At 41.4% G+C, this 25,386-nt stretch overlaps 2 protein-coding genes across 2 annotated transcripts in view; one reads left to right on the plus strand and one right to left on the minus strand.

Moving 5' to 3' along the window:
* Positions 1–3,130: 3,130 nt before the first annotated feature.
* Positions 3,131–6,375, plus strand: LOC308175442 (synaptonemal complex protein 1-like; the record flags this gene model as incomplete). Its single annotated transcript, XM_080551110.1, has 5 exons — positions 3,131–3,136; positions 3,955–4,065; positions 4,167–4,235; positions 5,446–5,550; positions 6,238–6,375. 5 exons carry the CDS (start codon positions 3,131–3,133, stop codon positions 6,373–6,375), a joined length of 429 nt encoding a protein of 142 aa, XP_080407236.1.
* A 13,587-nt stretch (positions 6,376–19,962) lies between these two features.
* Positions 19,963–25,386, minus strand: part of rassf3 (Ras association domain family member 3) — a gene marked incomplete at both ends in the record, with an annotated part of 29,633 nt that continues 24,209 nt past the window's right edge. Inside the window, 4 exons of the mRNA XM_080551112.1 lie at positions 19,963–20,112; positions 20,736–20,851; positions 23,701–23,788; positions 25,054–25,212. Of these exons, the coding sequence (XP_080407238.1) occupies positions 19,963–20,112; positions 20,736–20,851; positions 23,701–23,788; positions 25,054–25,212 (513 nt within the window). The remainder of the gene's footprint in view (positions 20,113–20,735; positions 20,852–23,700; positions 23,789–25,053; positions 25,213–25,386) is intronic.

Consider the following 25,386-nt stretch of genomic DNA (forward strand, 5'->3'; position numbering starts at 1 on the left):
CGTTGCAATGCTGACTAATCAGGCTTTCCAACGATATTAAATACAATACCAATTGGTATTATTATAGAGGAGGAATAATTGACAAAAATAACGTTTCCGAACTTTTTTTGAGGAGTTTATTTGTGTCCTTTTTCGTATTCTCAATCTTCTTCTTCTTCTTCTTCCCGTCTTTTGTTGTTGTTGTTGTTGTTGTTGACGTCAGAGCGACGCTCGGCTTTGAAAGTGTGTGTCAGGAGCCGCCTAATTTGCATAGCTCCACGTCACGTGCTTGTAGAACGTCCAGTTAACTGCCGTTTAACATCTGTCTCCCTCAACTCGACAGGTCACGGTAATTCACCGTTTTGTGAAACACGGTTTTATTACAAAATGCCTCAATTATTTATCGAAATATCATATTGCTAAATACCCTTGCTCATAAGCTTACCAGTATATGCTTTATATAGCATCTCGACGGACATCTCGACGGCATCTCGACGGACTGTGGCTAGTGGCTAGCCCACTGTTAGCATGTTATAACTAGCTGATCCTTGTCAGGTGTCAATCAGCTAACGTTAACGGACTTTAAATGTAGCTAGTTGGGTTGGGAACTGTATAATTAAGTGTACCAATTGAGGTAATTGTAGTAATTAACATTAGCAACACATTCTAAGGCCGTAATGTTTGCCGTGTCTATGTTATCTATGCCAATAGGACCACAGTGCTGACAGGATGGAGAGAGATATCCTGCTAAACCTCCATGAAACCCAGGAGAGTTTCAAACAGTTACAAGAGACCGCAAGTATGAAAGTTGTTTCAAGACAATGACATTTGTCATTGAGTTTATAAATGCAAATAGTGATATCAAGAAAGAAAAATATAAAGTTGAACACTGTTCAAAGTTATTTAAATACCAAGCACTTGCTTGATGTTACAAATTTGAGTCAATGAGCTCCAAGTTAATTATGCTATTGTACTAAATAACAGGTGTTGCCTACTGTATGTTATGCACTCACTTCAACTCCCAAAACATTGCTGTTTAGAGTTAGAGTAGGACTGAATGTTAGAGTAGGACTGACAATAAGTCATCATTGGTATATTATCATTAATTGTAAACTGTAAGAACATCGTATCTCATTTCACAGACCAACAACATGAAGTCCTTCAAAGTTCTAAACAGGAACAAGAATCCCCATTTGAAGAACTACAAAGAGCAGAGCAGCTCAATAAAGATACTGAGGTTAGTACAGTATGTTGTTTCATACGCTGTCTTTGGATGTAGAGAAAATAAAATGTCAATGAATTCACCCTGTATATTTAGAAAGAACCTTCTGGTCATTGGAGATACTTATTTAGCTTTATGTAATTTAAACCATGCATTATTTATTTTGAATGTTTAGGAAGGTCGTAAAGCTATTGCTGCTGCACTAGAGCTCAATAAAGAGGAATATGCAACAGTCCTCATCCAGAAAGATGCAAGCCTGGATGAGCTCAATAAAATTAAAGATCTACCAACAGACAAGCTTTTAGAGATTCAGGCCACAGCTCAGGAGTTGCAAACATATGCACTATATATTGAAGATCATTCTTGTCTTCTAGAGGAACTCAAAGAGCAGGAGATAGAGAAATTAAAGAAAGACATTGCACAGCATGAGTGAGTTATTTTAGTTGGAATATCACACACACAATAATGTCAGGATGGTTTTCCTCCACTATAAAGATAATAATGTAATGTGACTTCCCCAGGATGAAGCATGAAGAGCTATCTATACGTTTCAACCAGCTGCAACTAGAGAAGAAGATCATTGTTGAGCAGATTAAGAATCAGTCCTCAGAGACGAAAATTATTGAAGCTCATCTTAAGGTTTGAATTGAAAATGTGGTGCTGTAAACAGAACATTTTAGCTATAATATTTAACTCATTGAGTGCTGAGGGTGAATAAAGTTGCCCCAAAGTATTGTTGCTAGTTTAACGGCCAATGCACACGGCGTGCGATTTTGTCGCACGACAACATTCGATTCTCAATTCACACCAATGAATGAATGAATGTGAATGGAGAATCGAATTCGGCGGTGCGACAAAATCGCACGCCGTGTGCATTGGGCTTAACACCACATAAAACACTTAGTGTTCCGGAACTCTTTGGTAGTTTGTGAGTTAAAGCCCCACAGTGTACTGTACTTTGCAAGACAATATGTTGCTTCTTTCATCTTTGTGTGTTGATGTGCTGGAAATATCTTCACGCCAATCAGGAGATTGAAACAAAAGAGATGACCATCACAAAAGAAACTGAACGACTTGAAGAAGAAAATCATCAATTACGGTTAGATTGAATATCCACATCTGTATATGAGTAATTATACACTGTAAAGAAAGACAATTTAAAAATCCTTCTCCTATTTACCAATAGAGAGGAAGTGAAGTCATTAAACACCAACATAAAAGAACAAGGTCAAGACACTGAGAATTTGGAGAAGAAGCTTGAAGAAAGTGTAAGAAAGTGAACATGTCAACTTGTGTGTGTATACAAATCTCCATCCAAATATTACAGAATGTAGTATATGTTCTCTTTACTCATTTCTCTAGTGTGAAGAATTGCAGGCTGAACTCACTAAAAAAGAGAAGCACATTAAATCAGTGGAAACAAAGGTGATTAGGAAAAAACAAGGAATCAAACAAGTCCCCATGTCTGAAATCTAGAGTGTATGAAATGTGTCTTTTTTTTCTCTACAGCTATCCATCCTGAAGACAAAATTGGAGGGTAAAACTAAATCCCATGATGAATGCCAAAAAGAGGTGTGTAGTGACTATCAAATATCATCTGTAAAAATGTCCATCTCTCGACAACATAATTGTTTTTCATTTAGCTAATTGTTTCCTTGTTTGTTCCCAGATTAAAATGCTGAAAAAACAAAGAGTAAAGGAGGTGGAAAAATCCAGTCAACTTGAAAATGAGGTATGGCATGTTATGACTTATTTATTAAAAGCAGAATGCATCTACAGCAATATGTTAAAATATATGTTATGCTAATGAACCTAAATACATATTTTAAAGTATAGGGAAATGTTCCCACATTGTAATGCAGTTGTTATATCATCCACTTTAGATTCAGAGATTAAAAGAGGAGTCAAATAATATTCAACAACTGAATGATGAGTGTAAGAAAGTGAACATGTCAACTTGTGTGTGTATACAAATCTCCATCCAAATATTACAGAATGTAGTATATGTTCTCTTTACTCATTTCTCTAGTGTGAAGAATTGCAGGCTGAACTCACTAAAAAAGAGAAGCACATTAAATCAGTGGAAACAAAGGTGATTAGGAAAAAACAAGGAATCAAACAAGTCCCCATGTCTGAAATCTAGAGTGTATGAAATGTGTCTTTTTTTTCTCTACAGCTATCCATCCTGAAGACAAAATTGGAGGGTAAAACTAAATCCCATGATGAATGCCAAAAAGAGGTGTGTAGTGACTATCAAATATCATCTGTAAAAATGTCCATCTCTCGACAACATAATTGTTTTTCATTTAGCTAATTGTTTCCTTGTTTGTTCCCAGATTAAAATGCTGAAAAAACAAAGAGTAAAGGAGGTGGAAAAATCCAGTCAACTTGAAAATGAGGTATGGCATGTTATGACTTATTTATTAAAAGCAGAATGCATCTACAGCAATATGTTAAAATATATGTTATGCTAATGAACCTAAATACATATTTTAAAGTATAGGGAAATGTTCCCACATTGTAATGCAGTTGTTATATCATCCACTTTAGATTCAGAGATTAAAAGAGGAGTCAAATAATATTCAACAACTGAATGATGAGGAATGTCAAAAACTGATTGATGATCTTGGGACTAAATCAACCTCTGAAGCAGAGCTCCAGAAAGAGGTTATTCTTTGGACGTTTATGCAGTACATTTTCAGCTCCCAATAGATGTGTCTGAAAATACATGATATACAGTGTGTTCCCTGCAGGTACAACAGTGGAAGGTCACAGCTGTTGAAGCCATCAAGTGTAAGGAAGATGCAGAAATCAAATGTCAGCACAAAATAGCAAATATGGTCGCCTTGATGGAAAAGCACAAGGTAAGGTTGTCCTATGATAAATGTCCACAAAGTAATCCACTCCACTGCCGAAATGAAATGTTCCTCGTACTATTTAACATTTTGTTCCCTGTTGGTATCAGAACCAGTATGACAAAATGGTTGAAGAGAAAGATGCAGAGCTTGTTGAGAAGAAGAGGAAAGAAACAGAGGTTGATGCTATTAGAACATCACTGGTATGCTCATTATAGTATATATGTATACAGTATATTGACATTTAATGTGAGTACTTCTGCTCTGAGCACTTTAAGGAAATGGCTCTTGAAATTCTCCTCAGGAATTGGACTTGTCACAGAAAAACATAGAAACCAAGAGTTTGAAAGAACAACTAAAAGAATTAAAGAAGAAGGAGTGGGTAAGTGTACAGTAGTAAGGACATTTTGACGTATCATTTATTTCATTACTCCAATGCAGTAATTTGATAAGACAATGATGTTATGTATGGTGTTTTACTCATTCGTGCTGTCCTGTTGGGTTTTAGGAGAACTTACAACAGGAGATAACAGAATTGAAAAAAGACATGGCATCTCTGCAAATGAGCCAGCAATTGGAGAAACAGAGTAAACAGGTATATATATCTGGGGATAAATGCTCTGTATTCCATTTGGTGTATTTTTAAAGTATCTGATAGTAATCCATTTCATTTTCTATGTTGAACAATTAGCTGCTTGAATCAAATTCAAAAGGAATAAAATGCCCTGAGACCCCAAAACTAGCTGTCTCCAAGAGGCCTGGGTTTGATTTCTCTAAGACAAAGCAGAAGACTGTCACTCCAACCCCATCCCAAAGCTCAAACAAGAGAGTTTTTTCAACTCCAGACATCAATGTAAGTGATGAACCTCCTTAATTAACCCACTAAATATTAATTGTAATATTCTGGATGCATATCGTGGAATAGGAGGTTGTATTGAATAATCACAGTATAATGACTTTTTGTACATGAACATTGTATGTGTCATGTGTCAAAGGAAACTGAAAATAAAGCACTCAAAACTTCATCGAGGAGTTCCACAAACAGGGTTGGATTAACACTGCAAAATAAGGTATCAGTTGATTCATTTCAGTTAATTTGTTGCATTCATTCATTGTGCTACTGACATGTGCGGTGTGTGATCACTGCATCATGACGTTGATTAACTTACATTGTACATTTCATGTGTCAAAGGAAAATGAAAATGAAGGCCTCAAAACTCCATCTTGGAACACCAACTCCATTCACAACAGGGTTGGAGAAACACCACGGATTAAGGTATTAGTTGATTTGTAGTATTTATTGATTATGTTTTATTGACCATGATTTGCAGACCATTCACCCAAAGGATTCTCCTTATTGTATGTATCCTTGAATGGTCTCCTCTGTAGTCCTACAGAATTAGAACACCACCCTCCACTGAGAAAGCGCTGTGGAGGAGGAGCACCCTGGAGCTTGATCCCAAGTCTGACAGCTCTGAGCAGAATGATTTATTGGTAAATCATGACTCTCCTTTATGCTGGTGTTTAAAGAACACACTGTTCTTATTTACTTACTTACTTACTCACTCACTCACCTATTTACTTACTTACTTACGCACTCACTCACCTATTTACTTACTCACTCACTCACCTATTTACTTACTTACGCACTCACTCACCTACTTACTTACTCACTCACTCACTCACCTATTTACTTACTTACTTACTTACTTACTTACTTTTTTGTTGTCCCATCACATACATCAAAGTACATGATAATACATCCGATAATACGTCCCATCACATATTGGATCATACTGATGTTCTTCTGGTTCTTTTCATTACAGAGCTTTGCTGGGGCAGCTGAGCCATTCAAGAGCAGCTTACAACCAAGTGTCTCTGCTGTAAAGCATCCCAAACTGGACATGTTCAAGAAGGTAAACTGAGCCTCTGTATATTCCACTCTTGCAATTATGCTCCCCCTGATGTACACACAGTAGTTTAAATCATTCAATACAACTGTAATATATTGAATTTGATTCACAAATGTGGTGTGGTGTTTAGTATACAGTATGATATGTCATAATCTTAGTAGTCTCATTTGTAGTTAAGTAATTGCTATATGATTTAACAGTTAGCCATTAATTAATGTCTTACTAGTTTACTTCCTCATTTCTCTTTATATTATCCTTATATTTTCAGATTCCAAGCCCTGCCTTTCAGAAATCACCTGGTGCCTTAACGCTGGCTGCCATGAAACGGATGAGGGATGCTGGTTGGACAGCTGTCACCGGCCCTGACAAAAAGAAGAAAAAAGACAATGGAAAGATCTTTGCGTAACCAATGAGTTTTCCTAGATGGATAGTGTTTTACATGTTTGGAGATGCAATATACTCTTTCATCACACAAGTTCATACATGCCTTAAAATGTTTAATGTTGCTGAGAAAAGCTGTTGATGAAAATACATTTGAAATGTAAGCTTGTGAAATTCATTGTTTTGTGTAACAGTGTGTGAGTAATGTTGTTTCTGTTCAGCCACTTTACTTTACTACAAAATGCTTTTTAGTTTTGACTTAATAGAGTCCATTCAACATGATAGGTTTTGTGCTCATGACATTTATTGCACTTACTTTTAACAGCATTGTTTTGCTTGTCCTGTTCCTCTACATTACATTCAATGATGTATTGTTATTTATTGTTATTTATATATATTTTATCATTAAAGAAAATGGTGTTAAATTAATCATCATATCCATCTTGTATTTTCTACCTAGTACATAGTAATGTCTCTATTAAGCCCACAGAACAAGGTCAAGGAACTTACCCACAAGAACTATACAATACAATTGGTAAAGTAAAGAGAATTAAAAGAGAGCTAACTCAATGTAGGCCCGTTGGCAAGAATCATTGTCAATAGGCTGAAATGAATGAAAGGAAGGGGCCTCCTAGCTACCTGGGGACTACTCTTACTCCTCATTTAAGAACTCAAGCCGGAATTGTGAGGGCTGGGAGTTTAAATTATGTTTATCCAAATTGATTTCACCCTCCATCAAGCTAGTAGTTGCTAGTAGAGTCCCCCAGAGATGACTAGTGTGTCTTCTGCTGCTACCAATCTGTCCACTAAAAGTAAAAAAAATGTGTCCAAGTTCAGTAAAATTACAGCTCAGATTTTCAGCTGATAATGATCAAGGCGACCACATTTATTTCTGTCTCTACTGTAACAGTTTGTGACCATGGATGTGCTTTGACATGATTTTTCTTGGTGAAAGGAGTATTTAGATAGAAAGGTTTGACAAAAAATAACAGCATCATAAAAGGTAATCCCAAGAGCCTACGTCTTAAATCAAAGCAACTTATTATAATATCACTGCACCTGTTTTCTGAAACTTCAGGAAATGACAACTGAAGATTAAACATGTATTATTCTTATGTCATTCCAACATGATCACAACATTCAGAAAATAGATTTTAGCTCACCTTGCAGTTTACAATTGACACTCCAGAGAGTAAAACCAGGAACATGGTATATTGCCCTAGCACCCGTAGATAGAAGTGCTTACCCTCTCCACTCCCTAAAGACCACAAACAGCAGAGGGCTTGTGTTCATGACATACTTGCAACAGGTAAGTGGCGGACCATTTCTTTGTCAACTTCCTTTATTGTCTGTTGTCAAGGAGACCAGAGATTTGCCTACCCTGTGTATATGTTTTTAGTCAATATTGCTCATCAATGTCTCTTCAGGATAGCACATTGTTTTGTAATCACACAGTAACTACTATACATGACAATGAGGAATATACAATAATGACCAAATTACTATAACAAAAACAATGAAAATCAAATACTAGCACAACAAAGGGGTACGACCCTAACCCTAATATTCACAAAATTAAAATGATGTAAAATCAGCCCACAGTGCTGTAAAATATAAAATAAACATTAGCATTGTCCCTATACACAGGTACATATTTGAAGTCATATAAATATAATTAATTATATTTTCATTCCATTCAGTGATTAATATATTTAATCTACACAATGTTGAAGATTCTTTACAAAATTACAATGATACGGTTATGTACAATATTGTTGGACATTGTGCTTCAATAATGCTAGTCATGTGTTCATTTGACACATACACACACATTCATGTCACTGACACACACGTACACACACGCACCCACCCCACCCCCACACATATTTAGAAACTTCACATTTAGCAACTTCACCAAACAATTACACACTTGGTTCCCTTTTTGGCAATACATATCATTGCTACAGATCCACAATGGAAATGTGAGAGGGCAAATTTCCATTTCATTCATATGGAGCATTTCACAGTGGTTGGAGTCATCATAACTTAGTGACCTTCACGACATCCTTCTCCAGTATATCAAACTGAGAGATTTTAAAGTCAGGATTGTCCACTCCCTTCTTCAGGTCTGAGCCAGCCTTCTCATTCAGCTCAGGATCTGATGCCTGTAGAGGACAAAGAGGAACCTTTAAACATGTGCAGGTGTTTATCTTTATACTTTGATACAAGGTACGTATGGTGTCAGTTAGTATAGAGTTGATCAGTCAAATCAATTCACACACTATCAATGTGTGCTCAGATCACTCAAGAAAATACTTTACCTGGGAGTCACAAAAGCAGAACAGGTCACTCTTTCTCACAAACAGATCAGAGGATAGTTTCTCCTGCTTGCAGCCACCTGAACAGGAACAACGCAGTCAGACATGTGACTAATAGCTATACCTAGATAACTGCAACAGGTATCAATTTGATCACGTTCAATTCTCCTCTCCACCCTTCTGTACTTTAAGGGTGTGACCTTTTACAGCTTTAGAGTGTGACTCACCTGTGATTATGCTCACCACCAGGCCTACGATCATTGTGACCAGAGTGCCCAGAGGACAGAAGTAGAGGTACGACAGGGAGTACCATGAGTCTGCCAGAGCAGGCCGGTAACTGCAACAGCAAGAGAACACACATCGGATTCAAGAAATCACTTCAGAAACTGTATTGAAATGACCCCTTTATTTGTAGATAGTGTATTATAGTGCTAATTTCCTGAATACATCCTTTTTTGATCTGTAGTATTATCCACTTGATTCAGTGACTTAAAGTCCAGCATCTCTGCCCACCTTAATGGAGCCATCATCTGCTCTAGGATAAGCGATACACCGTCGTGTGTAGTATTTGTAGTATGTGTCTCTGGGTGACTTACTCAGACAGAGTGGTCAGTGGTACAGGGCTGGTCCATGGTGTCACCGTGGTGAAGTTGAGGTCCACTGTGTGGCTACAGCCTGAGGTATTGAATGGCAGCGGGTCGGTCTTTTCAGCTGTGGGTGGGTAAATCTGTGCCCCGATGCCCACCCACAGGGTGAGAGTGGTTCTCCATTAATGTTCAGGGTGTATGCACTCCTAATTTGGAGTTCTCAAATATTGTTGCCCGTTGGAAAGGTTCAACTCACGACTCACGGATCTTTTTCAATTCTTCATTGTGTGCTGAGTTTCTGCGGGGACAACATAGTGGACTAATGCTTGGTGACAGTGGATACGGCCAGAGTACATTTTTATTCACACCATACATTAATCCCATAACAGCGCCACAGAAGAGGTACAACAGGGCTCATATCCGCACTCGAGGTATGGTTGAGCGTATGTTGGGGTATGGAAAAATCGATTCCAGTGTTTACGCAACACACTCCGCTTCAACCCAAGAAGATGCTGCATAGTGATCATTGCTACAGCTGTGCTGCACAACTACCTGAGGAGGCAGCACTGTCCTGAACCTCCACAGGAAGGTGAAGATGATGCAGATGTGCCCATGGTTGTGGCAGTCGGTGACCAACGAGGACTTGCACACAGGAATGCCTTCACATTGCAGCACTTCAACTAGGGTGAGATGCATTTATTGTTTGCTTTGTACATAATTTAAGAGTAAAATTAAATGAGTGACAAGGCTGGAATAAAATGGTCAGTACTCGTGTAAATACTCTTGGGAAATTACAAGACTCTTTTATTGTGAATCACAAGAGTTAAGCACAATTGTCTCAGCACTGTACTTCATTGTGTTCATAGCTTTCTCCTCCAACTTCATTTCCAATTCAACCTGGAGTATACTCATTTTGAATTCATGTTCTTCCATTAGATATTTCATTTTCTCTTCATGAAATTCTCTGGCTAACTTTTCATGCATTGTCATCGTTATTCTTCTTCGCTGACAGGTGCTGACAACTTCAGTTATGGCGGCAGCAGATGTGGACGGTAAACACTCATTGTGCACTGGCTCTGTCACTTGGGTCACAATTGTTTCCTCTGGGAAAATGAACAGTGTTAGAAGCACACATTTACTTATATGAACCTTAGAATGAAGATTGACAGTTGACTATGGAGGTTACCATTTTGGCTCAGGCTCAGTTCTTCATTTGCACTGTCCAAATGGTCATCATCTGGAATACCATCCAGGGGTTGCTGGTGCTCTATCATTCCAGAAAGCACATCACTGAATTCATCAGTTTGGTGATCTTTTGGTGGTCCGCCACCAGTAGTGAATCGCTCTCTTCTGGCTTCTGCACTCTGTTTTTTTAAAGTCCGTTTGATGTTCTTCCAGAGAGTCTATAAAAGCAGATGTCATTCAATATGAATTATCTTACACAAATATGATTTTTTAATTTATTTAACCTTTATTTATCCAGGGAAGTCACACTGAGATTTGCATCTCTTTTACAGGTGAGCCGAGGCCAAAAAAAGCAGCAAATAAGAAGTGAAATGCTGATAATCTCATGAAGAGATGAATGAAGATCTCACCTGAAGTTGCTGTACTGTTCGTTTTGTTACTTTTTCATTTGCATTAAATTAACTGCTAATTGCAATCCAACTACTCTTCTTCTTTTGCTCGGTAGCAGCAGTATGGTTTTGACTTTCAATGATTGGATGGTTTGATGCAATTTGTTTTAGTAGCGTCTTTTCCAACTCAGTGTAGTTCTTTGAACGAATTCTGGTTGCCACTGCCATTGTTCCATCTCAAGATCCACATCAGTCACATCAGTTTCTTACATATTTTTCTGACAATTAAGATAAAACCATTAGCTTTCAAAATAAAAGCTCCTGGTATTGTTTTCTATCAATGTTCTCACTAAAAATTGCGTTTTCTGTTCCATTCCTGGTTTTCATGGGGACCATTGTATGAACTAGCCTGGCTCCGCCTCCCTCAAATGAGGCTTAATCCAGGTATTTGCAATAAGGCTTACTTAGCTTACTCCAGGACTCCATAGTCTCCGATTTACTAAGCCACAGTTGAGATACTTTCATGCAAGCGGCTTAAATGACCTAGTTTAACTAGTCAAGATTAGGCCTAGTCCTGTCTTTATTTAAGCCCTGTCTGAGCAACCGGAGACAAGGCCTAGTCCCAGACTAAAATGCTGTTTGAGCTGGCTTAACTGAAATTCACTTGCACAGACGTAGCTTAAAATAGTCGTGGATTAAGCCTGTTCTGGATTAAACAAAGCCGATTGCAAAATGGAGGATTAGAGCTACTCCAGGACTAAATTGGACTGAATTGAAGCTTAAACTAATCTGCCAAGGAGGCAGGTTTAACTCCCGCTTAGTAGGCTAGGCTACTGTTTGTGAAACTGAGCTTGGATTGTTTGGGAGCATGGACTATTTGGAATATCTAAATGAGGACCAACATGCACGTCAAAGGCCAGCCAGACGAATACTGCTGGATAGGAGTGATCCATTGAATCAGTTTGATGAAATAACTTTTCGAGACCGCTTTCGTATGTACAAGGAAAATGCATTGGAGATAATTATTTTGCTTGAGCCTAGAATGAATGGTCTTTACGAATGGTCTTTATTGTCATTGCTATTCATAGCTTTCATGTGACGTCACAGCATAGTGGAAACGCCCACCTGACGGGCAAAAGGCACTTTTTGCAGGCAAAACCCACGGGCAAAACCCACTTTTTGCGGGTTAATAACTTTGATTTCCCGTGGGTTAGGAAAATAATTCCAACGTGTCCGGAAAGAGGAGGAGCCAGGGAATCCAAAAGTTTTTGAATGGAGTCGATCCTCCACTCCTATCACAGTGGACACAGCAAGGAGCGAATTCCCGGGTAGAAATAGTCCAGCAGCGGTAGAACTCCCGAACGCCCGGTTGATCGAGTTTCGTATTAAAAGTATATGTTCTCGGGGTGTCAGCGCGGTGTGTAAGGGCTCAAAATGACCGTATACTGATGGTGAATTTAGAGAAATTAAAACTGTGTTTGTAGCACCTCCATAGCCGGTGTTATTCACGGTCAAAGCCGGTCAAGGAGGCACCCTTTGCGGCTTAATAACTTTGATTCTCCGGGGGTTACGGTAAAAATTCCAACGTGTTCGGAAAGAGGAGAAACCAGGGAATCGAAAAGTTTTTGAATGGAGTCGATCCTCCACTCATATCACCGTGGACACAGCAATGAGCGAATTCCCGGGTAGAAATATCCCCTCGACCCGCTGTCAGCGGGAGTTCCGTCCAGCAGCGGTAGAACTCCCGAACGCCCGGTTGATCGAGTTTCGTATTAAACGTATATGTATACAACAACCTGTAGCGAATACCCTGGCAATCTAACAATTATATTAGAGTGTATAATGCATAAACTGGGCATAGTCATGGTCTTTGCTTGGCTGGCTGGTTGGCTGCATTAACCTGTTGTTGTTACTTGTATGTTCATTACGTTACTTCAAATGAATGCCCCCTAAGTCAAATCCATCAACTGAAGATAACTCGTGAGTTTAGAATGAGAAGGTTCTATCTCCGTTTAGAATGATAAGGTTCTATCTCCGTTTAGAATGATAAGGTTCTATCTCTGTTTAGAATTATACGGTTCTATCTCCGTTTAGAATGAGAAGGTTCTATCTCCGTTTAGAATGAGAAGGTTCTATCTCCGTTTAGAATGATAAGGTTCTATCTCCGTTTAGAATTATAAGGTTCTATCTCCGTTTAGAATGATAAGGTTCTATCTCCGTTTAGAATGATAAGGTTCTATCTCCGTTTAGAATGATAAGGTTCTATCTCCGTTTAGAATGATAAGGTTCTATCTCCGTTTAGAATGATAAGGTTCTATCTCAGTTTAGGGTAGTTCAAAGATATTGAGCGTCAAAGTTTTGACATTCCATTATGTTTTGTGAGATGGAACCTTTGTATTTTATTAACCGTTTGCGTCCACTCGCCATGTTGCTATGATACTTTTTGCCCGTCAGGTTGGTGGTTGCTAGGGAAGAAACCACGTGACTGAAAGCTATGAATAGTACAGGTACCAAACAACGACATTTGGGAGGGGTGGCTCCCCCTGGTGCTAGGAAAGAAAAAAAAACTAAAAAAACAAGAAGGGAAAGGAGCTGGTTTACATAAATAAAGGCTATGTACACTATCCACTATACTATACTGTACAGATAAAACACTGTGCTGTACTCTATGCTATGCTATACCTATTCTAACATTTCCTATTTCCCAGTCTTTTCTAGGGATGTATAGGAATAAAAAAATCACATCTAGAATTTGCCCACCCAGATGGTAATGAAATGTTCAGGTACTCTTGGCTGAGTGCTTTACCACGTCACGCGCAGTATCAACCAATGAAAATGCGTAGAGTGCGTCCAAGATACGCCCCTATATTTGCATGCACATCTGACAATGACAAAGACAAACTATTCTATGTGAATAGATAGGTGAAAACAACATTGTCTTTCGCTTTATCAGTAATGTATGCAAACATAGGGGCGTATCTTGCATGTTGTCCACGCCCCTGCGCATTTTCATTGGTTGATACTGCGCGAGACGTGATGAAGCCCTCAGCAGAGAGCAGACACTCTAATTTCCAATCATAGCATGTAAAAAAAAAAAAAAAGGGTTAGGGCATATGAATCATAGTGGAGGTATGATATATGGCATATATATATATATTCTTTGGTGGAAAGGCATTTTTTAAAGCCATTTTTAGTCACCACAAGTCTGTTCAAACCCAGGCAGCGAGACCAGCAGGAAAACACAACTAGATCTTCTATAATTCTAACTTGACAGTACTTCGTTTCCAGTCATAGTCAGCTAGATTGCTTACTTAACTAGCTTACTTTTACTTATCAAATGTACATGTTGTGATATAAACGCAGTGGAGACACTCTCAGCTGTCTTGCATCGCGCATAGCCCAGAGCATATATGTCTAATTGAGTCAACTGGTATTGTGGTTATCACCAAGTTCTCCCATACAGTGCTGATGGACTAGTATAGACCATTGCCGACATGTGTGAAAGGGGACAACACGGGAATAGCTTGGGATGTCGACATAGTTTGGGATTCCATGGAAATTATAGGGAGAAAGAGGCTGTATGAGAACGGGGCTATAGACTCTACCCGTCTGTGATGATAACTGCGTCGCTGCTTTCATACGTCACGCGTGGTATCAACCAATGAAAATGCGTAGGGGCGTGGACAACATGCAAGATACGCCCTCAGATATTTGCATACATTACTGATAAAGTGGAAAAGAAAGAATAAATGTGGAAAAGAAAGAATGAATGTGGAAAAGAAAGAATGAATGTGGAAAAGAAAGAATGAATGTGGAAAACAATGTGGAAAAGAAAGAATGAATGTGGAAAAGAATAAATAAATATAGAAATGTATTGCGTTATACTGTGTGTATTCATTGATTTATTTGTTCATACATTCATTTATGTGTCTATATATTTATTGTTAATTTTGGCAGACTTGGTCCTCCATAGGAATACGCCCAATCTGGTCACACTGGCCTTGAGAGTTTGTCACGTGACTGAAAACTATGAATTCCCAAAGCATTTCACACTGTCAATCACAGCTGTAGGCTTTTATATGTACTCATGTACGTGACAAATACAATGTTCATTTCATTTGATTTCGTTCATGGGTGTGAAGTGAAGGACTCTGAACTTAAGTGATCAACAATTATGGATCCAACAGTGGACCTTTAGAGCAGTGGTTCTCAAACCTCTCCTTGGGTTTCAGGTGTGCTAGCGGTGGAACAGATCAAATGTGGAGCGGCTGGGGGGAGGAGAGGTTTGAGAACCACTGCTTTAGAGTACAAGACGTTGTCCTCTGGGTTGAAGGCCAGCTGTACTGTAACTATGGATAGATTGTTCTTTGGCTGTTGTCGTCTGTAATACAGTAACACACAATAACTATGCAGTTTTATGAAAGCATGACAAAACTAACTCAGTTTTTTTTTCTCCACAATTTCAACTTTAATAGATGAATCCAGCCTTAGAGAAGTAAGGCCACAATTGGTAACAATTCAAAAAAGAAAATGTTACCTACAAAAATAAACCTGCATCAATAATATAAATAGAAGATAGAAACTTTTCTATTATAACATTTTTGGTGACATCCCGTCTCCTCCCAGCTGTGCTGTCAGATGCTGTGTGCGACCCTCACCCTGTTTAAATACTCTTTAAAGAGAAGCTACACAAGATTTTCAGCCATTAGTTCTATAATGAGCATTCATGAGCCAAAAACGGGTCCCAGAAATAGAAGAGAATGTCACCCAATCGGACAGGATTGCACGCCTCCCCACAACCACCAGAGAAGCTTATTTTGCACAGGTTTGTTGGTCTTGAACTAAGGACTGTGGTGTAATGAGATAATACATCAACTCACGTGACATAATGAACAGCCACACAGTCAACAACCCTGTAGCATCTCTTCAACGGTATCCCTCCGCCCTTGTAGGAATAACTGACCTGACGTGACGTGATTGGTGGAGGCAAAGCCATGGAAACCTTTGATCAGTCCACTCACGTTAGATCAGTGACTTCCTCAAGGAAGGAAGGAAGGAAGGAAGGAAGGAAGGATGCATACTGAAAGTATTGGAACAGGGCCTCAGAAGAAACACATGTCTAGTACGGATGCTCTCCATGGCCTTTTTCTCTGAGAAGCACACAGTTCTACAAGAGATAAACACACTTCTCCAGTGGAACCACACAGTTCTAAAATAGAACCACGCGGTTCTAAAAGAGAACCACCCAGTTGAACGTGACTGAGTCTGCTTACAGCACAGCACAGCAGAGGGAGCGGGGGAGACCCAGAGATCTTTGGCAAATAACAGTAATGCCTCTGGTTTATCAATATCATCATAGACTGGAGACTCATCATATAGATTCATCTCCAACAGTACTGGTCGTATGTGTCCACAGTCACCCAGCAGGCCCTGTTACAGTTGATGCATTAGTGTACGGTACATAATGCATGCTATTATAGTACGTAATAACTTAGTGGTACGGTATAAGTCATACCACGCTAACCAGAGAGTACTGCCCGTATACAACATGCTACAGTTTCAGATAAACCAACTTTCAGATAAACCAACTTTCAGATAAACCAACTTTCAGATAAACCAACTTTCACAGTCTAAAACGTCCAACAACAAAGTCACTCATACAAGGAGCTTGTGTTGTGAAGAAGAAAAAAAAAAACACAAATTTGAGAAAACGAAAATAAAATAAAATACAAATCTTTTTAAAAATAAAAGCCATTCATATTGGAAATTCAAAAGAATAATTATATAAAACATTGTGTAAAACAATGATAGTGTAATAAGATGATAGGCATCTGATCAATCCAAATGGAGGAGAGGAGTAAGACTTATCCCTGAATTAGAAAGGTAAAGTGCCCGGAAGCTTCTAGAGGACTGGTGTGGTCCTCGCCCGCGCGCAGGGCCAGCGGTCAGCCTCGTAACCCTCTCTGTGCTTTCTACTAACGTGGTTTAGCACATACGCTAAAACTATGGCTTTTTGAATGATATAAAAATGTGTCCGCACACACAGACAAAAACCAATGATATATCACCTTTTTAAATTATATTAACCCAGTGTTTTGATAGTAAATTAAGTTTGGGTCATTAACCCCTTTTTTAATTAAATAAAACTCTAGCTATACTTTTTTCCCTCTATGTAATCGAGGCCTCTAATAGCTTGCACCAGGCAACACCTAAAATATAATTCTACGCTATTTCAAAATATCTTTGGTTATATAACTCCAAAACAGAAATACACAGTATAACCAACAGGCTTTGTTTGATCAAGTTTGACACAGGCGAAATAAGAAGAAGAAAAAAAGAAAAAGATGCAGTTACAGCAATTATCCACCAGAGGTCACTCTATACCCACATCACTAGTCTTCTACAGCGATACACACCATGGCAATGCAGTACCATCAGAGAGAAAAAAAACGTCATATAGTACTCGCAGAAAATAACAGAGGCTTCAAAATACAATACGCCCAGTTACCTTCGACATGCTCTCATCTAGACAGTGTTGCACAGCGGTGACAGACAGCGTGAAATGCTTGGAGAGAGACAGGTACTCTGCCCTCGATCGTTTGTTTGTTTTGTATGAAAGCAGACTCTGCCCTGTCGTCCTCGGCAACAAGGACACAGATATGAGAGAGAGAGAGAGAGAGAGAGAGAGAGAGAGAGAGAGAGAGAGAGAGAGAGAGAGAGAGAGAGAGAGAGCTGGGCCGTGAACGGAGGAGAAGGTCCCCTCAGAGCCACAGGTCTCTACTTGAAGACAACGCCGCCGCCATTTTGTATGACTCACTACTAACAAACGACCTCATAATGTCAACGACTATGTTAGTCTCCTCCTCTTTGGTCAGTTAGCACTCCGGTTCACTTCCTGAAGTTTCATACACATTTCCTGCACACTGGTGATGACATCAGTTAAGTCTGGACTGTTCCATTCAGTCCTAGCACAGGGTGGAGACGTGGACACACACACACACACACACACACACACACACGCCAACCAGCTCAACGCTTCTGGAGCGGTCCAATAGAAGCTAGGCTTGTTGGCTGTCTAACACCCCCTCTAGACTGCCCTCTACAGGTCAGACGTGTGCAGTGCAGCGAACACAGCTTGTGGCCGCCGCGGGGTTTGAACCCGGGTCTTCGACTTGGAAGACATACGTACACACACTCCTAAAGCCTAGGGCCTCGACATCAGCTCAGAGAGCTAACTAAAGTGTGTCTCGGTGTCTCCCTTCCACACCTGGCACCAGGCATCTAAGGACTGTCCTGTCTGTCTGTCTCTGTCTGTCTCTGGCCCCTGTCTGTCTGTCTCTCTAAGGACAACACTGGGGTCACACAGGGGTCACTCACCGCTGCACTTTAAGGCTTGCTTTATAAAAGCGTTTTCAGCAGCAGGTTATAGAGGATAAGAACACACAGCCGTTATAGATAAGACACCATAGGAGGAACAATACAACCACTGTCCTCCCTCCCCTCCCTCCCTCCCCTCCTCTTCCCCCCTCAGGGCGGCCTCTCTAGCAGGGGAACTAGACCAGCTTCTCCTGGCACCAGATCTGTCTATGATGAAGTGAATCAGGTCCAAAACCCGTTCTGATACCTGCTATCAGCCCAGACGTGATTAATCTCATCATTTGCGATACTTCCGTTATCATCTTCTTCTTCTTCTTCTTTTGTTTCTTTCTACTTCCTCTACACACATTAGTCAACTTCCTGAAACCCTTCTAACTCGCACAGCAGCGTAACCAACCACCCTCCTCCTCCTCTGATCCTATTGGTCAAGTCACAACAGGGTCAGAGCGGGGGTGAGGACGATTCAGCTGAAGTCCCCCCCCCCCCCCCCACTCCCAACTGAGTCACTCTGACGCCGTGACCCCTTGACCCTTCAACAACATGTGACTGATGACTTCAGCTTCGACACACTGCATCCTTACACACTTCACTTCAACCTTCATCAACATCCCCTCCCTCTGTGGGAGTCTGTCCCCCCCCTCCCTCTATGGGAGTCTGGCCCCTCCCTCTGTGGGAGACTCCCCCCCCCCCACCCTCTGTGGGTGATTGTCCCCTCCCTCTATGGGAGACTGGCCCCTCCCTCTATGGGTGTCTGCCCCCCCCCCTCCTGTCTGTCCACCCTGAATGGCTTCTGTCTGGTTCCTCCACAGCGTTTCCCTCAGGACCTGGTGAGACTGTGGTGGGTTGTGGACCTCGGTCCCTCTAAACTAAAGTCTTTTACTCACGTCAACTTTTTTCCCGGTTTGTTATGAGACTATGAGACTATGGCGGGACTGACTAGACCACGGTGGACAGCCACAGTCTAGGTGATGAATGGGAAACACTGAGATTCACCTGGAATACTTTAAACGATGAACCAGGTTTTTGGCTGTGATCCTTACGGCCCTCCTGTGTGGACCTATGTATCGACCTCTGTGGATCATCGCTAACATTGCTAACGCCTCTGTCGCTATCCCCCAGTGGATTGAGATCAATTCATCTGTTAAAGATCGATTAAGATTGCTGCTTCGCGTCGATAAGAGTAAAAACTAAATAAGACTGTTTCAGGTGATAAAAAAAAAAAAAAAAAAGCACCCACATAAATTTAAAAAACAAACTAAAAAACTAAAAAACTAAAATATGTACAGACCATTGCATTCACCAATTAAATAAAAACAAAAAATAATCTGATTCAATCATTCACATCGTGTGTAAGAGGATAAAGGAATACATCTGAAACAGATGATAAAATACAGAAGTTTCATGAGAGAGAGGGGGAGAGAATGAGAGAGAGAGAATGAGAGATAGGGGGAGAGAGGGAGAGAGAGCAGATGAGTGAATATGGCACACTGTCGGCGGGTCAGTAAAGGCGTTCATCAGTTCTTCTCTGCCGAGGTTTCTCCGCGTCCGTGCTGAGGGCAGAACACACTGCTGCACTCTAGTGTCCATTCAGAGAACTGCACACAGGCTCTGGTAAAGTCTTTTTGTTTATTCCATCATCCCTCCATCAATCTCTGGATCAGAGTCCCTCTTTCAGGCTGTCTCTAAGTCCTCTCAGAGTTCTCCCGCCCCCCCCTCTTCGCCCCTCCAGTCCTGCGGGGGGTGTGGTTGCCCCGGGTTACCCCGGCCCCCCCGTGCCTCTCAGCGCCTCCTGCAGTTTGAGCCGGTAGTTGTCATAGCGACGCGTGACGGAGTGCACCTGCTCCTTCTCCTCCTTCTCCAGGATACGCAGGAAGTTACGCAGCTCTGGGATAGAGAATGCATCCCACTGGAGGAGAGAGAGAGAGAGAGAGAGAGAGAGAGAGAGAGAGAGAGAGAGAGAGAGAGAGAGAGAGAGAGAGAGAGAGAGAGAGAGAGAGAAGAGAGAGAGAGAGAGAGAGAGAGAGAGAGAGAGAGAGAGAGAGAGAGAGAGAGAGAGAAAGAGAGATCAGGTGTGTGGACCAACTTGAACTGAGGAGCCTGTTGTCCATCTTGATGGATGGTCCCAATGTAAACGGGAAATTCTTTGCAAGCAAGAACAGTATGGAGGTACTCAGCTTGTTGCCGTGGAGAGCTGTGGACTCTACACATTACACAACTCTGCCAAACCTTATGTCAATGGGGTACCAGTTCTGTTTACTGTTATGTTTGTTCTTATTTGAACATTAATACATTTACTGTTGTGTAGGTTCTTATGCTGAACGTGAATACATTTACTTTGTAACTCATTCTGGGACTTATTTCTTCTTTCCTTCATACTGTTTTGCCGGTATGGCCGTGAAATAGGTCTAATATTCTATTAAAAACGTCTTAAAAGTCTTAAATTTGACTTGAAACTTGCAAGAACCCTGGTGTGTGTGTGTGTGTGTGTCTACTTTATACAGTGAGTGTGTGTGTGATGGTGTGTGTTACCATGACTTCTCCAGTCTGCTGTTCCCTCAGGACGAAGCCCAGCGTGTCGGTGTCAGGACCCGCCAGCAGCCGCAGGAACAGAGGGTGCTCCCCCTCCGCCAGCCGACACACGTACACTACACGTACACACACACACACACACACACACACACACACACACACACACACAATACACAGGGTTATTCATGTGGCAGAGTGAACAACAAGAGCAATTGCAGAAGGAGAGGTGAACTATACACATTCTGGTACACACTCACACTCACTCTCTCTCACACACACACACACACACACACACACACACACACACACACAGTAAACAGTCACACACAGTACACACACAGTACACAGGACACACACAGTACACACACGAATGATTCACAATATTTCAGAACATTTCATTTGGTGGGTTTTAAGGCTTATTGAAATGTCACTGACATTCCGAAGAAAGCTATTGGCCAGCAGCAATTAGTCCAAAAAAAGACCAGAGTTCTGACCAAAACAAGCAGAAGAGCTCATATAACTCCTACTGTATTTTAGAGACTCTACACTGGCTTCCTGTTAAGTTCAGAATAGATTTCAAGATCCTTCTGCTTCTTTTTAAAGCTCTCACTGGCATAGCACCAGAATATCTGAAATATCTTGCTAGCATATCATCCCAATAGAGCTCTCAGGTCTTCTGACGCTGGCTTTCTCGGTACAAAAGAAGAGATCTGGTGAGGCTGCATTTTCATTTTATGCACCCAGATTGTGGAATGCACTGCCAGTTTACATTAGGGTGCAACCTCAGCAAATATGTTCAAGTCAAGACTAAAAACCCAACTTTTTAATATTGCCTTTAAATGACTAAATAATTAAATTATGATTATGTAATGATTGGAGCACTTTGAGCTGCAACGTTTGCAGGAAAAGCGCTATACAAATAAAAGTATACAATACAACACACACACACACCGTACATACAGTAAACACACACACACACCATACATATAGTACACACACAGCCATATGTACGTACCATGGTAAACATCACATGTGCGGAGGAGGAAGATGTGCTGACACACATTACACATCCCACGCTCTGCATTACTGTGTGTGTGTACTGTATGTATGTATGTGTGTGATGGTGCATGTGGTCTGGCAGGGTACCAGTTAACAGGATGAAAGAGCAGCGTGCCTCTGATGTGAAGCAGCCACCAGCACTAAACACTCCAGCATGGAGACCAGGCCTAACACACACACACACACACACACACACACACGCACGCACACACACACACAGGGCCTCATGTAGAAAGCTTTGCGTAGAACTGGTGTAAAAAGCAAGAACGTTTACACACACCAAGATTCTAATGTATAACAAAGTGCGCACGGGTGTCCCACGCCTGTGTCCCTTTATAAACCACAATCAATTCTACATTCTGCGCACGTGAACGAGCGTCTTGTCCCACCCTTTTAACGCCCTATAAAGTTGCCTATAAATGGCCAGTGAAACGCCCCTAATTCATATTAATCTACACTGACTGCATGACCACAATGATGGCAGATCCCCACAGAAAGGCGGAAAAAATTAAACAGTTCTGTCCAACGAACACGTGGAAACAACATATGAAACTGCATATCTGGTATCTATGAAGGACATCTATCTATATTCAGGGGTGGCTGTGGTTCAGGAGGTAGAGCCGCCGTCTAATGTTCACAAGGTCTGCAGATCGGTGGTTCGATCCCCGGCTGGCCACATGTCGAAGTGTCCTTGGGCAAGACACTTAATCCCAAATTGCTCCCAATGAGCGGGCCGGCGCCTTGCATGGTAGCTTGTCACCATTGGTGTGTGAATGTGTGTGTGAATGAGAGGCCATTGTAAAGCAATTTGGAATAAGACGCTATATAAGTCAGTCCATTTAGTATCTGCCAGACTGAGGCATCTAAAACTAAATCAGTTTAAACTTAATTTGTCCTTCTGTTCACCTTATTATTTATGAGACTACATTTCATAACATGCAAGTATTGTTTCATAATTACAGATCCTATTAAATATGATTCCTGATTAAACTGTGCAACATATTTGAGGGGTTGTTTTGCAAAATCAGATATCGCCATTCGTAGTTATTATCCTAAATCATGTTTTTTTGTGTGGACTCCAAGGAACTCTTCATATAATACGTGAGAGGTAATAATTAGATTTATTTATACACAACAGGTATCCATTTCAAAGCGTTTCTCCAGTTTCATCCTACTGCCACACACACACACACACACACACACACAGCTAGGTTCAGATGTTTGTGTGTGTGAAGTATTTTTACAAGCCGACTTGTGTGGAATCGTCTTAATTTAACCGCAGATCCACAGACGCCGTCTAGACACAACAGTTTCATTAGGGCTCATCTGTCCTAACCAGACCCCAAACACACACACACACACACACACACACACACACACCACGCACATACAGACGCTCAGAGACACACAATCTGTCTGCTGTCCACTGAAGCCTGTCATCTCTCCAGCCTGGCACACACAACAGCTGCTGTGTGTGTGTGTGTGTGTGTGTGTGTGTGTGTGTGTGTGTGACACTAGTGAAAGTGGTGGAGACGGTTTGTCATGCCACAGATGCCATAGGCGCCAGAACTGGGTTGGTGTGTGTGTGTGTGTGTCCTGGTGGAGGGTATTCCTGGCATGGTGTTGAGAGTAGGGAGAGCCCCGTGGCATCAACAAGTGGGCGAGGCATCGAGAAATGCACAGACAGAGACAGAGACACAGACACAGACACAGACACAGACACACACGTTCACCAACCCAGTTCTGGCGCCTATGGCATCTGTGGCATGACAAACCGTCTACACCACTTTCACTAGTGTCTCACAGACACAGACACACACACACACACACACACACACACACACAGACAGACAGACAGACAGACAGACAGACAGACAGACACCCACACTCTCTCTCTCTCTCTTACCCTGCTCCTCCCGGCGGCAGCGTTTGTACAGGGCGTACTTGGCAGGGTTGTCAGCCACTGTGAACTTGGTGAGCAGAGCCTGGATCACCTGGAATCACCAATAACACATTACTGTTATTATCATCATCATTACTATCATTATTATCAGGGGTGCACATAACTTTTTGGGGCCAGTGCTCAGAGGAGCACCTAGGGATGCTGCTTGGTGCTCCCCGAGCTCGCGAGTCACGACCCGTCCCACAGGATGGATAAAAAAGGGATACATGGATAACTTATATTAGCAAAACGACATTTATTCATAAATAAAGATGAACAAACAAATGATTGTGTTCAAAACAAAAGAAATGCAAAATCAAATGACTGCTCTTTAAGCATGAAAGTCTGTCAGACTCCTTTAAACACAATGAAATCAACTGACATCTCTTTAAGCACTAACTGAATGTCTGTTCTTTAAACACACTGAAATAAACGGACATCTCTTTAAGCACTGCTCTGTTCTGTAAACACTGAAATCAACTTTTCAACAAAAAGTTACAGCCTAAGCATTTATTTATGCTACAAGCTTAATCATCATCATCACTGCTCTCTTGACTGCTGTTATCACTGTCCTCAATTTCAACCATGGTAGAGGATGTTGTAGGCTATCACTTTAAGTAGCTCATTATTTTGATTGTGCAACGAAGTCTTTTTTTTCTTCTTTTTCTAATAGAATTCCCAACCATATTCCCTGGGTCAGGGGTCTAGGTGCGATAATGAAGCTGTAAAACAAACGTCTGAACGTTTGAAAGCTTCAGAGAAAAGAAACGTGAAGTCCCTTGGTGTTGTTTTTCCTTTTAGTGACAAGTCGTTCGGGACTGAATTTTCACGTGGCGGCGTGATAACCGTGCGATAGGCGGAATGAAAGTACGAGTTACGATACTTTCCGAATGTTTTCGTGAGGGGAGTCGCCGTGGTCGTCGTCGGTCGACTGTTGTGATGGATTACTCGTCGGGCCTTCGGCTGAGGGGACGGCAAATAGTTACTTAGTGGGGCTTGCTTCTTGGACATTTTGACGGCTCGTCGGGTGCCTCAGTGATGCAGCAGGCAGCAGTCAGCAGTTGGATTTTGAGGAAGTAAATTCCTCTCCCAGCGGTTCCAGCTGTTGGTGCGCAAGAGCGCCTTCATGCAGCTGATCTGCCGCGCAGCACGCATTTTGGCGACGCATGCGCACTGGCGCACCAGTTGTGTGCAGCCCTGATTATTATGATTATTACTATCATCATCATTATTATCACTACTGTTATTATTATTATTATTACTACTATTATTATTATTATTATTATTATTATTATTATTATTGTGTGTGAGACCCACCTGTCGTACGGTGTTGTTGGAGCTGATGTGGAGGGTGTTTGTGGCTCCGCGGGGGAGGTAGAAGGCCTCCCCCTCCCCTGCCTCCCCTCCCCGCACCGTCACCGGCCTCCTCAGCTCCAGCTGCACCTTGATGAAGCCCGTGTACACACCGCTAGCACCCTGGACAAACACACACACACACACACACCCGTTAGGACATCACACACTCACGGCTGTGGTTCAGGAGGTAGAGCCAGCGTCTAATGATCGCAAGGTCGACAGATCATCTTGAACACCGGCTGGCCACATGTCGAGGTGACCTTGGGCAAGACACTGAACCCCAAATTGCTCCCA

The sequence above is a fragment of the Nansenia antarctica genome (genome assembly GCF_963989245.1).
Source record: "Nansenia antarctica genome assembly, contig: SCAFFOLD_180, whole genome shotgun sequence".
In the NCBI taxonomy this organism is placed as follows: Eukaryota; Metazoa; Chordata; class Actinopteri; order Argentiniformes; family Microstomatidae; genus Nansenia; species Nansenia antarctica.